Source organism: Coregonus lavaretus (assembly GCF_964263955.1).
Source record: "Coregonus lavaretus genome assembly, contig: HAP1_SCAFFOLD_490, whole genome shotgun sequence".
NCBI lineage: Eukaryota > Metazoa > Chordata > Actinopteri > Salmoniformes > Salmonidae > Coregonus > Coregonus lavaretus.
In genome coordinates, this window is record NW_028159678.1 from 232,501 (window position 1) to 246,330 (window position 13,830).

Here is a 13,830-nt window from a genome sequence, read left to right on the forward strand (position 1 = left end):
TAGTGTCTCTGTGTCTCTGTGTCTCTGTGTTCTCTCTGTGTCTTAGTGTCTCTGTGTCTTAGTGTCTCTGTGTCTTAGTGTCTCTGTGTCTTAGTGTCTCTGTGTCTTAGTGTCTCTGTGTTATCTCTGTGTCTTAGTGTCTCTGTGTCTTAGTGTCTCTGTGTCTTAGTGTCTCTGTGTCTTAGTGTCTCTGTGTCTTAGTGTCTCTGTGTCTTAGTGTCTCTGTGTTATCTCTGTGTCTTAGTGTCTCTGTGTCTTAGTGTCTCTGTGTCTTAGTGTCTCTGTGTCTTAGTGTCTTAGTGTCTCTGTGTCTTAGTGTCTCTGTGTCTTAGTGTCTCTGTGTCTCTGTGTTCTCTCTGTGTCTTAGTGTCTCTGTGTCTTAGTGTCTCTGTGTCTTAGTGTCTCTGTGTCTTAGTGTCTCTGTGTCTTAGTGTCTCTGTGTTATCTCTGTGTCTTAGTGTCTCTGTGTCTTAGTGTCTCTGTGTCTTAGTGTCTCTGTGTCTTAGTGTCTCTGTGTCTTAGTGTCTCTGTGTCTTAGTGTCTCTGTGTTATCTCTGTGTCTTAGTGTCTCTGTGTCTTAGTGTCTCTGTGTCTTAGTGTCTCTGTGTCTTAGTGTCTCTGTGTCTTAGTGTCTCTGTGTCTTAGTGTCTCTGTGTTCTCTCTGTGTCTTAGTGTCTCTGTGTCTTAGTGTCTCTGTGTCTTAGTGTCTCTGTGTTCTCTCTGTGTCTTAGTGTCTCTGTGTCTTAGTGTCTCTGTGTCTTAGTGTCTCTGTGTCTTAGTGTCTCTGTGTCTTAGTGTCTCTGTGTCTTAGTGTCTCTGTGTTATCTTAGTGTCTCTGTGTTATCTTAGTGTCTCTGTGTTATCTTAGTGTCTCTGTGTTATCTTAGTGTCTCTGTGTTCTCTTAGTGTCTCTGTGTCTTAGTGTCTCTGTGTCTTAGTGTCTCTGTGTTCTCTCTGTGTCTTAGTGTCTCTGTATTCTCTCTGTGTCTTAGTGTCTCTGTGTCTTAGTGTCTCTGTGTTATCTTAGTGTCTCTGTGTTCTCTTAGTGTCTCTGTGTCTTAGTGTCTCTGTGTCTTAGTGTCTCTGTGTTCTCTCTGTGTCTTAGTGTCTCTGTATTCTCTCTGTGTCTTAGTGTCTCTGTGTCTTAGTGTCTCTGTGTCTTAGTGTCTCTGTGTCTTAGTGTCTCTGTGTCTTAGTGTCTCTGTGTTCTCTCTGTGTCTTAGTGTCTCTGTGTTCTCTCTGTGTCTTAGTGTCTCTGTGTCTTAGTGTCTCTGTGTCTTAGTGTCTCTGTGTCTTAGTGTCTCTGTGTCTTAGTGTCTCTGTGTTCTCTCTGTGTCTTAGTGTCTCTGTGTTCTCTCTGTGTCTTAGTGTCTCTGTGTTCTCTCTGTGTCTTAGTGTCTCTGTGTTCTCTCTGTGTCTTAGTGTCTCTGTGTTCTCTCTGTGTCTTAGTGTCTCTGTGTTCTCTCTGTGTCTTAGTGTCTCTGTGTTCTCTCTGTGTCTTAGTGTCTCTGTGTTCTCTCTGTGTCTTAGTGTGTCTGTGTCTTAGTGTCTCTGTGTTCTCTCTGTGTCTTAGTGTCTCTGTGTTCTCTCTGTGTCTTAGTGTCTCTGTGTCTTAGTGTCTCTGTGTTCTCTCTGTGTCTTAGTGTCTCTGTGTCTTAGTGTCTCTGTGTCTTAGTTTCTCTGTGTTCTCTCTGTGTCTTAGTGTCTCTGTGTTCTCTCTGTGTCTTAGTGTCTCTGTGTCTTAGTGTCTCTGTGTTCTCTCTGTGTCTTAGTGTCTCTGTGTCTTAGTGTCTCTGTGTCTTAGTGTCTCTGTGTTCTCTCTGTGTCTTAGTGTCTCTGTGTCTCTGTGTTCTCTCTGTGTCTTAGTGTCTCTGTGTCTTAGTGTCTCTGTGTTTTCTCTGTGTCTTAGTGTCTCTGTGTTCTCTCTGTGTCTTAGTGTCTCTGTGTCTTAGTGTCTCTGTGTCTTAGTGTCTCTGTGTTCTCTCTGTGTCTTAGTGTCTCTGTGTCTTAGTGTCTCTGTGTCTTAGTGTCTCTGTGTTCTCTCTGTGTCTTAGTGTCTCTGTGTTCTCTCTGTGTCTTAGTGTCTCTGTGTTCTCTCTGTGTCTTAGTGTCTCTGTGTCTTAGTGTCTCTGTGTCTTAGTGTCTCTGTGTCTTAGTGTCTCTGTGTTTTCTCTGTGTCTTAGTGTCTTAGTGTGTGTGTTTGTGTGTTCTTGTGCATATTTGTGTGTGTGATTTTGTGTGTGTGATGTTGCTACTAACATGGTATCGGTGTGTTGTTATCATAGGTACCATGACATGCCCGATGTGATTGACTTCCTGGTCCTACGGCAGCAGTTTGATGATGCGAGAGACCGCCACTGGACCATAGGTCAGTCTCTCTCTGACCAGGTTCTGAAGTCTTCACAGTGCGACTCTCTCTCTCTCTGTGTCTCTGGTCAACAGTAGTGCACTATACAGGAATAGGATGCCAGAGTAGCTGCTAATGTTGGGCTAATATGTCTGGATGCAGTAGACTGGCTTTCGCCTGATTACAAAGAATCATTTCAGTTATTTTATCAATGAATTAACAAATGAATGAATGGATTTTATTTGATTATTTTAACTACATATAAACTATGTTTAATTTTTTATTTGTAATGAGAAGTGACCTTGTCCCATCCAGGTGACAGGTTCAGGTCAGTGATAGATGATACCTGGTGGTGTTGTAATGAGAAGTGACCTTGTCCCATCCAGGTGACAGGTTCAGGTCAGTGATAGATGATACCTGGTGGTGTTGTAATGAGAAGTGACCTTGTCCCATCCAGGTGACAGGTTCAGGTCAGTGATAGATGATACCTGGTGGTGTTGTAATGAGAAGTGACCTTGTCCCATCCAGGTGACAGGTTCAGGTCAGTGATAGATGATACCTGGTGGTGTTGTAATGAGAAGTGACCTTGTCCCATCCAGGTGACAGGTTCAGGTCAGTGATAGATGATACCTGGTGGTGTTGTAATGAGAAGTGACCTTGTCCCATCCAGGTGACAGGTTCAGGTCAGTGATAGATGATACCTGGTGGTGTTGTAATGAGAAGTGACCTTGTCCCATCCAGGTGACAGGTTCAGGTCAGTGATAGATGATACCTGGTGGTGTTGTAATGAGAAGTGACCTTGTCCCATCCAGGTGACAGGTTCAGGTCAGTGATAGATGATACCTGGTGGTGTTGTAATGAGAAGTGACCTTGTCCCATCCAGGTGACAGGTTCAGGTCAGTGATAGATGATACCTGGTGGTGTTGTAATGAGAAGTGACCTTGTCCCATCCAGGTGACAGGTTCAGGTCAGTGATAGATGATACCTGGTGGTGTTGTAATGAGAAGTGACCTTGTCCCATCCAGGTGACAGGTTCAGGTCAGTGATAGATGATACCTGGTGGTGTTGTAATGAGAAGTGACCTTGTCCCATCCAGGTGACAGGTTCAGGTCAGTGATAGATGATACCTGGTGGTGTTGTAATGAGAAGTGACCTTGTCCCATCCAGGTGACAGGTTCAGGTCAGTGATAGATGATACCTGGTGGTGTTGTAATGAGAAGTGACCTTGTCCCATCCAGGTGACAGGTTCAGGTCAGTGATAGATGATACCTGGTGGTGTTGTAATGAGAAGTGACCTTGTCCCATCCAGGTGACAGGTTCAGGTCAGTGATAGATGATACCTGGTGGTGTTGTAATAAGAAGTGACCTTGTCCCATCCAGGTGACAGGTTCAGGTCAGTGATAGATGATACCTGGTGGTGTTGTAATGAGAAGTGACCTTGTCCCATCCAGGTGACAGGATCAGATCAGTGATAGATGATACCTGGTGGTGTTGTAATGAGAAGTGACCTTGTCCCATCCAGGTGACAGGATCAGATCAGTGATAGATTATACCTGGTGGTGTTGTAATGAGAAGTGACCTTGTCCCATCCAGGTGACAGGTTCAGGTCAGTGATAGATGATACCTGGTGGTGTTGTAATGAGAAGTGACCTTGTCCCATCCAGGTGACAGGATCAGATCAGTGATAGATTATACCTGGTGGTGTTGTAATGAGAAGTGACCTTGTCCCATCCAGGTGACAGGTTCAGATCAGTGATAGATGATACCTGGTGGTGTTGTAATGAGAAGTGACCTTGTTCCATCCAGGTGACAGGATCAGATCAGTGATAGATTATACCTGGTGGTGTTGTAATGTGAAGTGACCTTGTCCCATCCAGGTGACAGGATCAGGTCAGTGATAGATGATACCTGGTGGTGTTGTAATGAGAAGTGACCTTGTCCCATCCAGGTGACAGGTTCAGGTCAGTGATAGATGATGCCTGGTGGTTCGGGACCATCGAGGACCAGGAGCCTTTCCAGCCTGAGTATCCAGACAGCCTGTTCCAGTGCTACAATGTTTGGTAGGTTATAACCCTTCATTAACCCTCTATGAGGAAGCCTTTATAACATGGAACCTTTCTAATATATTCTATTCTCCTGTCTAGCTGGGATAACGGTGACACGGAGAAGATGAGTCCCTGGGATATGGAGCCCATCCCCAACGAGGGTAGGACACACCCACACACACACAATACATAGTATTCTGATGATGTGTGGTCCCTCAGTAGTCTGTTGTTCTGATGATGTGTGGTCCCTCAGTAGTCTGTTAATCTGATGATGTGTGGTCCCTCAGTAGTCTGTTATTCTGATGATGTGTGGTCCCTCAGTAGTCTGTTGTTCTGATGATGTGTGGTCCCTCAGTAGTCTGTTAATCTGATGATGTGTGGTCCCTCAGTAGTCTGTTAATCTGATGATGTGTGGTCCCTCAGTAGTCTGTTAATCTGATGATATGTGGCCCTCAGAAGTCTGTTGTTCTGATGATGTGTGGTCCCTCAGTAGTCTGTTAATCTGATGATGTGTGGTCCCTCAGTAGTCTGTTAATCTGATGATGTGTGGTCCCTCAGTAGTCTGTTGTTCTGATGATGTGTGGTCCCTCAGTAGTCTGTTAATCTGATGATGTGTGGTCCCTCAGTAGTCTGTTAATCTGATGATGTGTGGTCCCTCAGTAGTCTGTTGTTCTGATGATGTGTGGTCCCTCAGTAGTCTGTTGTTCTGATGATGTGTGGTCCCTCAGTAGTCTGTTGTTCTGATAATGTGTGGTCCCTCAGTAGTCTGTTGTTCTGATGATGTGTGGTCCCTCAGTAGTCTGTTGTTCTGATGATGTGTGGTCCCTAAGTAGTCTGTTGTTCTGATGATGTGTGGTCCCTCAGTAGTCTGTTGTTCTGATGATGTGTGGTCCCTCAGTAGTCTGTTGTTCTGATGATGTGTGGTCCCTCAGTAGTCTGTTGTTCTGATGATGTGTGGTCCCTCAGTAGTCTGTTAATCTGATGATGTGTGGTCCCTCAGTAGTCTGTTGATCTGATGATGTGTGGTCCCTCAGTAGTCTGTTGTTCTGATGATGTGTGGTCCCTCAGTAGTCTGTTAATCTGATGATATGTGGTCCCTCAGTAGTCTGTTGTTCTGATGATGTGTGGTCCCTCAGTAGTCTGTTGTTCTGATGATGTGTGGTCCCTCAGTAGTCTGTAGTTCTGATGATGTGTGGTCCCTCAGTAGTCTGTTAATCTGATGATGTGTGGTCCCTCAGTAGTCTGTTGTTCTGATGATGTGTGGTCCCTCAGTAGTCTGTTGTTCTGATGATGTGTGGTCCCTCAGTAGTCTGTTAATCTGATGATGTGTGGTCCCTCAGTAGTCTGTTGATCTGATGATGTGTGGTCCCTCAGTAGTCTGTTGTTCTGATGATGTGTGGTCCCTCAGTAGTCTGTTGTTCTGATGATGTGTGGTCCCTCAGTAGTCTGTTGTTCTGATGATGTGTGGTCCCTCAGTAGTCTGTTAATCTGATGATGTGTGGTCCCTCAGTAGTCTGTTGTTCTGATGATGTGTGGTCCCTCAGTAGTCTGTTGTTCTGATGATGTGTGGCCCTCAGTAGTCTGTTGTTCTGATGATGTGTGGGCCCTCAGTAGTCTGTTGTTCTGATGATGTGTGGTCCCTCAGTAGTCTGTTGTTCTGATGATGTGTGGTCCCTCAGTAGTCTGTTAATCTGATGATGTGTGGTCCCTCAGTAGTCTGTTGTTCTGATGATGTGTGGTCCCTCAGTAGTCTGTTGTTCTGATGATGTGTGGCCCTCAGTAGTCTGTTGTTCTGATGATGTGTGGGCCCTCAGTAGTCTGTTGTTCTGATGATGTGTGGTCCCTCAGTAGTCTGTTGTTCAGATGATGTGTGGTCCCTCAGTAGTCTGTTGTTCTGATGATGTGTGGTCCCTCAGTAGTCTGTTGTTCTCATGATGTGTGGTCCCTCAGTAGTCTGTTGTTCTGATGATGTGTGGTCCCTCAGTAGTCTGTTGTTCTGATGATGTGTGGTCCCTCAGTAGTCTGTTGTTCTGATGATGTGTGGTCCCTCAGTAGTCTGTTGTTCTTATGATGTGTGGTCCCTCAGTAGTCTGTTGTTCTGATGATGTGTGGTCCCTCAGTAGTCTGTTAATCTGATGATGTGTGGTCCCTCAGTAGTCTGTTGATCTGATGATGTGTGGTCCCTCAGTAGTCTGTTGTTCTGATGATGTGTGGTCCCTCAGTAGTCTGTTAATCTGATGATGTGTGGTCCCTCAGTAGTCTGTTGTTCTGATGATGTGTGGTCCCTCAGTAGTCTGTTGTTCTGATGATGTGTGGTCCCTCAGTAGTCTGTTGTTCTGATGACTGTGTGGTCCCTCAGTAGTCTGTTGTTCTGATGATGTGTGGTCCCTCAGTAGTCTGTTAATCTGATGATGTGTGGTCCCTCAGTAGTCTGTTGTTCTGATGATGTGTGGCCCTCAGTAGTCTGTTGTTCTGATGATGTGTGGTCCCTCAGTAGTCTGTTAATCTGATGATGTGTGGTCCCTCAGTAGTCTGTTGTTCTGATGATGTGTGGTCCCTCAGTAGTCTGTTGTTCTGATGATGTGTGGTCCCTCAGTAGTCTGTTGTTCTGATGATGTGTGGTCCCTCAGTAGTCTGTTGTTCTGATGATGTGTGGTCCCTCAGTAGTCTGTTTTTCTGATGATGTGTGGTCCCTCAGTAGTCTTAATCTGATGATGTGTGGTCCCTCAGTAGTCTGTTGTTCTGATGATGTGTGGTCCCTCAGTAGTCTGTTGTTCTGATGATGTGTGGTCCCTCAGTAGTCTGTTGTTCTGATGATGTGTGGTCCCTCAGTAGTCTGTTAATCTGATGATGTGTGGTCCCTCAGTAGTCTGTTGTTCTGATGATGTGTGGTCCCTCAGTAGTCTGTTAATCTGATGATGTGTGGCCCTCAGAAGTCTGTTGTTCTGATGATGTGTGATCCCTCAGTAGTCTGTTGTTCTGATGATGTGTGGTCCCTCAGTAGTCTGTTAATCTGATGATGTGTGGTCCCTCAGTAGTCTGTTAATCTGATGATGTGTGGTCCCTCAGTAGTCTGTTAATCTGATGATGTGTGGTCCCTCAGTAGTCTGTTAATCTGATGATGTGTGGTCCCTCAGTAGTCTGTTGTTCTGATGATGTGTGGCCCTCAGTAGTCTGTTGTTCTGATGATGTGTGGTCCCTCAGTAGTCTGTTAATCTGATGATGTGTGGTCCCTCAGTAGTCTGTTGTTCTGATGATGTGTGGTCCCTCAGTAGTCTGTTGTTCTGATGATGTGTGGTCCCTCAGTAGTCTGTTGTTCTGATGATGTGTGGTCCCTCAGTAGTCTGTTGTTCTGATGATGTGTGGTCCCTCAGTAGTCTGTTTTTCTGATGATGTGTGGTCCCTCAGTAGTCTTAATCTGATGATGTGTGGTCCCTCAGTAGTCTGTTGTTCTGATGATGTGTGGTCCCTCAGTAGTCTGTTGTTCTGATGATGTGTGGTCCCTCAGTAGTCTGTTGTTCTGATGATGTGTGGTCCCTCAGTAGTCTGTTAATCTGATGATGTGTGGTCCCTCAGTAGTCTGTTGTTCTGATGATGTGTGGTCCCTCAGTAGTCTGTTAATCTGATGATGTGTGGCCCTCAGAAGTCTGTTGTTCTGATGATGTGTGATCCCTCAGTAGTCTGTTGTTCTGATGATGTGTGGTCCCTCAGTAGTCTGTTAATCTGATGATGTGTGGTCCCTCAGTAGTCTGTTAATCTGTTGATGTGTGGTCCCTCAGTAGTCTGTTAATCTGATGATGTGTGGTCCCTCAGTAGTCTGTTAATCTGATGATGTGTGGTCCCTCAGTAGTCTGTTGTTCTGATGATGTGTGGTCCCTCAGTAGTCTGTTGTTCTGATGATGTGTGGTCCCTCAGTAGTCTGTTGTTCTGATGATGTGTGGTCCCCCAGTAGTCTGTTGTTCTGATGATGTGTGGTCCCCCAGTAGTCTGTTGATCTGATGATGTGTGGTCCCTCAGTAGTCTGTTGTTCTGATGATGTGTGGTCCCTCAGTAGTCTGTTGTTCTGATGATGTGTGGTCCCTCAGTAGTCTGTTGTTCTGATGATGTGTGGTCCCTCAGTAGTCTGTTAATCTGATGATGTGTGGTCCCTCAGTAGTCTGTTGTTCTGATGATGTGTGGTCCCTCAGTAGTCTGTTGTTCTGATGATGTGTGGTCCCTCAGTAGTCTGTTAATCTGATGATATGTGGCCCTCAGAAGTCTGTTGTTCTGATGATGTGTGGCCCCTCAGTAGTCTGTTGTTCTGTTGATGTATGGTCCCTCAGTAGTCTGTTGTTCTGATGATGTGTGGCCCTCAGTAGTCTGTTGTTCTGATGATGTGTGGGCCCTCAGTAGTCTGTTGTTCTGATGATGTGTGGTCCCTCAGTAGTCTGTTGTTCTGATGATGTGTGGTCCCTCAGTAGTCTGTTAATCTGATGATGTGTGGTCCCTCAGTAGTCTGTTGTTCTGATGATGTGTGGTCCCTCAGTAGTCTGTTGTTCTGATGATGTGTGGCCCTCAGTAGTCTGTTGTTCTGATGATGTGTGGGCCCTCAGTAGTCTGTTGTTCTGATGATGTGTGGTCCCTCAGTAGTCTGTTGTTCAGATGATGTGTGGTCCCTCAGTAGTCTGTTGTTCTGATGATGTGTGGTCCCTCAGTAGTCTGTTGTTCTCATGATGTGTGGTCCCTCAGTAGTCTGTTGTTCTGATGATGTGTGGTCCCTCAGTAGTCTGTTGTTCTGATGATGTGTGGTCCCTCAGTAGTCTGTTGTTCTGATGATGTGTGGTCCCTCAGTAGTCTGTTGTTCTTATGATGTGTGGTCCCTCAGTAGTCTGTTGTTCTGATGATGTGTGGTCCCTCAGTAGTCTGTTAATCTGATGATGTGTGGTCCCTCAGTAGTCTGTTGATCTGATGATGTGTGGTCCCTCAGTAGTCTGTTGTTCTGATGATGTGTGGTCCCTCAGTAGTCTGTTAATCTGATGATGTGTGGTCCCTCAGTAGTCTGTTGTTCTGATGATGTGTGGTCCCTCAGTAGTCTGTTGTTCTGATGATGTGTGGTCCCTCAGTAGTCTGTTGTTCTGATGACTGTGTGGTCCCTCAGTAGTCTGTTGTTCTGATGATGTGTGGTCCCTCAGTAGTCTGTTAATCTGATGATGTGTGGTCCCTCAGTAGTCTGTTGTTCTGATGATGTGTGGTCCCTCAGTAGTCTGTTTTTCTGATGATGTGTGGTCCCTCAGTAGTCTTAATCTGATGATGTGTGGTCCCTCAGTAGTCTGTTGTTCTGATGATGTGTGGTCCCTCAGTAGTCTGTTGTTCTGATGATGTGTGGTCCCTCAGTAGTCTGTTGTTCTGATGATGTGTGGTCCCTCAGTAGTCTGTTAATCTGATGATGTGTGGTCCCTCAGTAGTCTGTTGTTCTGATGATGTGTGGTCCCTCAGTAGTCTGTTAATCTGATGATGTGTGGCCCTCAGAAGTCTGTTGTTCTGATGATGTGTGATCCCTCAGTAGTCTGTTGTTCTGATGATGTGTGGTCCCTCAGTAGTCTGTTAATCTGATGATGTGTGGTCCCTCAGTAGTCTGTTAATCTGATGATGTGTGGTCCCTCAGTAGTCTGTTAATCTGATGATGTGTGGTCCCTCAGTAGTCTGTTAATCTGATGATGTGTGGTCCCTCAGTAGTCTGTTGTTCTGATGATGTGTGGCCCTCAGTAGTCTGTTGTTCTGATGATGTGTGGTCCCTCAGTAGTCTGTTAATCTGATGATGTGTGGTCCCTCAGTAGTCTGTTGTTCTGATGATGTGTGGTCCCTCAGTAGTCTGTTGTTCTGATGATGTGTGGTCCCTCAGTAGTCTGTTGTTCTGATGATGTGTGGTCCCTCAGTAGTCTGTTGTTCTGATGATGTGTGGTCCCTCAGTAGTCTGTTTTTCTGATGATGTGTGGTCCCTCAGTAGTCTTAATCTGATGATGTGTGGTCCCTCAGTAGTCTGTTTTTCTGATGATGTGTGGTCCCTCAGTAGTCTTAATCTGATGATGTGTGGTCCCTCAGTAGTCTGTTGTTCTGATGATGTGTGGTCCCTCAGTAGTCTGTTGTTCTGATGATGTGTGGTCCCTCAGTAGTCTGTTGTTCTGATGATGTGTGGTCCCTCAGTAGTCTGTTAATCTGATGATGTGTGGTCCCTCAGTAGTCTGTTGTTCTGATGATGTGTGGTCCCTCAGTAGTCTGTTAATCTGATGATGTGTGGCCCTCAGAAGTCTGTTGTTCTGATGATGTGTGATCCCTCAGTAGTCTGTTGTTCTGATGATGTGTGGTCCCTCAGTAGTCTGTTAATCTGATGATGTGTGGTCCCTCAGTAGTCTGTTAATCTGATGATGTGTGGTCCCTCAGTAGTCTGTTAATCTGATGATGTGTGGTCCCTCAGTAGTCTGTTAATCTGATGATGTGTGGTCCCTCAGTAGTCTGTTGTTCTGATGATGTGTGGCCCTCAGTAGTCTGTTGTTCTGATGATGTGTGGTCCCTCAGTAGTCTGTTTTTCTGATGATGTGTGGTCCCTCAGTAGTCTTAATCTGATGATGTGTGGTCCCTCAGTAGTCTGTTGTTCTGATGATGTGTGGTCCCTCAGTAGTCTGTTGTTCTGATGATGTGTGGTCCCTCAGTAGTCTGTTGTTCTGATGATGTGTGGTCCCTCAGTAGTCTGTTAATCTGATGATGTGTGGTCCCTCAGTAGTCTGTTGTTCTGATGATGTGTGGTCCCTCAGTAGTCTGTTAATCTGATGATGTGTGGCCCTCAGAAGTCTGTTGTTCTGATGATGTGTGATCCCTCAGTAGTTTGTTGTTCTGATGATGTGTGGTCCCTCAGTAGTCTGTTAATCTGATGATGTGTGGTCCCTCAGTAGTCTGTTAATCTGTTGATGTGTGGTCCCTCAGTAGTCTGTTAATCTGATGATGTGTGGTCCCTCAGTAGTCTGTTAATCTGATGATGTGTGGTCCCTCAGTAGTCTGTTGTTCTGATGATGTGTGGTCCCTCAGTAGTCTGTTGTTCTGATGATGTGTGGTCCCTCAGTAGTCTGTTGTTCTGATGATGTGTGGTCCCCCAGTAGTCTGTTGTTCTGATGATGTGTGGTCCCCCAGTAGTCTGTTGATCTGATGATGTGTGGTCCCTCAGTAGTCTGTTGTTCTGATGATGTGTGGTCCCTCAGTAGTCTGTTGTTCTGATGATGTGTGGTCCCTCAGTAGTCTGTTGTTCTGATGATGTGTGGTCCCTCAGTAGTCTGTTAATCTGATGATGTGTGGTCCCTCAGTAGTCTGTTGTTCTGATGATGTGTGGTCCCTCGGTAGTCTGTTAATCTGATGATGTGTGGCCCCTCAGTAGTCTGTTAATCTGATGATGTGTGGTCCCTCAGTAGTCTGTTGTTCTGATGATGTGTGGTCCCTCAGTAGTCTGTTGTTCTGATGATGTGTGGTCCCTCAGTAGTCTGTTGTTCTGATGATGTGTGGTCCCTCAGTAGTCTGTTGTTCTGATGATGTGTGGTCCCTCAGTAGTCTGTTAATCTGATGATGTGTGGCCCCTCAGTAGTCTGTTAATCTGATGATGTGTGGTCCCTCAGTAGTCTGTTGTTCTGATGATGTGTGGTCCCTCAGTAGTCTGTTGTTCTGATGATGTGTGGTCCCTCAGTAGTATGTTGTTCTGATGATGTGTGGTCCCTCAGTAGTCTGTTAATCTGATGATGTGTGGTCCCCCAGTAGTCTGTTGTTCTGATGATGTGTGGTTCCTCAGTAGTCTGTTAATCTGATGATGTGTGGTCCCTCAGTAGTCTGTTGTTCTGATGATGTGTGGTCCCCCAGTAGTCTGTTGTTCTGATGATGTGTGGCCCCTCAGTAGTCTGTTAATCTGATGATGTGTGGTCCCCCAGTAGTCTGTTAATCTGATGATGTGTGGTCCCCCAGTAGTCTGTTAATCTGATGATGTGTGGTCCCCCAGTAGTCTGTTAATCTGATGATGTGTGGTCCCTCAGTAGTCTGTTGTTCTGATGATGTGTGGTCCCCCAGTAGTCTGTTGTTCTGATGATGTGTGATCCCTCAGTAGTCTGTTGTTCTGATGATGTGTGGTCCCTCAGTAGTCTGTTAATCTGATGATGTGTGGTCCCTCAGTAGTCTGTTAATCTGATGATGTGTGGTCCCTCAGTAGTCTGTTAATCTGATGATGTGTGGTCCCTCAGTAGTCTGTTAATCTGATGATGTGTGGTCCCTCAGTAGTCTGTTGTTCTGATGATGTGTGGCCCTCAGTAGTCTGTTGTTCTGATGATGTGTGGTCCCTCAGTAGTCTGTTTTTCTGATGATGTGTGGTCCCTCAGTAGTCTTAATCTGATGATGTGTGGTCCCTCAGTAGTCTGTTGTTCTGATGATGTGTGGTCCCTCAGTAGTCTGTTGTTCTGATGATGTGTGGTCCCTCAGTAGTCTGTTGTTCTGATGATGTGTGGTCCCTCAGTAGTCTGTTAATCTGATGATGTGTGGTCCCTCAGTAGTCTGTTGTTCTGATGATGTGTGGTCCCTCAGTAGTCTGTTAATCTGATGATGTGTGGCCCTCAGAAGTCTGTTGTTCTGATGATGTGTGATCCCTCAGTAGTTTGTTGTTCTGATGATGTGTGGTCCCTCAGTAGTCTGTTAATCTGATGATGTGTGGTCCCTCAGTAGTCTGTTAATCTGTTGATGTGTGGTCCCTCAGTAGTCTGTTAATCTGATGATGTGTGGTCCCTCAGTAGTCTGTTAATCTGATGATGTGTGGTCCCTCAGTAGTCTGTTGTTCTGATGATGTGTGGTCCCTCAGTAGTCTGTTGTTCTGATGATGTGTGGTCCCTCAGTAGTCTGTTGTTCTGATGATGTGTGGTCCCCCAGTAGTCTGTTGTTCTGATGATGTGTGGTCCCCCAGTAGTCTGTTGATCTGATGATGTGTGGTCCCTCAGTAGTCTGTTGTTCTGATGATGTGTGGTCCCTCAGTAGTCTGTTGTTCTGATGATGTGTGGTCCCTCAGTAGTCTGTTGTTCTGATGATGTGTGGTCCCTCAGTAGTCTGTTAATCTGATGATGTGTGGTCCCTCAGTAGTCTGTTGTTCTGATGATGTGTGGTCCCTCGGTAGTCTGTTAATCTGATGATGTGTGGCCCCTCAGTAGTCTGTTAATCTGATGATGTGTGGTCCCTCAGTAGTCTGTTGTTCTGATGATGTGTGGTCCCTCAGTAGTCTGTTGTTCTGATGATGTGTGGTCCCTCAGTAGTCTGTTGTTCTGATGATGTGTGGTCCCTCAGTAGTCTGTTGTTCTGATGATGTGTGGTCCCTCAGTAGTCTGTTAATCTGATGATGTGTGGCCCCTCAGTAGTCTGTTAATCTGATGATGTGTGGTCCCTCAG

General features: G+C 45.7%; 1 protein-coding gene across 1 annotated transcript in view; it reads left to right on the plus strand.

The window, feature by feature from the left end:
• The window catches only part of LOC311122567 (PH-interacting protein-like), a 138,202-nt gene that overhangs the window by 81,170 nt on the left and 43,202 nt on the right, over positions 1 to 13,830 (plus strand). Inside the window, exons 28-30 of the mRNA XM_084196911.1 lie at positions 2,286 to 2,368; positions 4,296 to 4,407; positions 4,492 to 4,553. Coding sequence (XP_084053037.1) covers positions 2,286 to 2,368; positions 4,296 to 4,407; positions 4,492 to 4,553 — 257 coding nt within the window. The remainder of the gene's footprint in view (positions 1 to 2,285; positions 2,369 to 4,295; positions 4,408 to 4,491; positions 4,554 to 13,830) is intronic.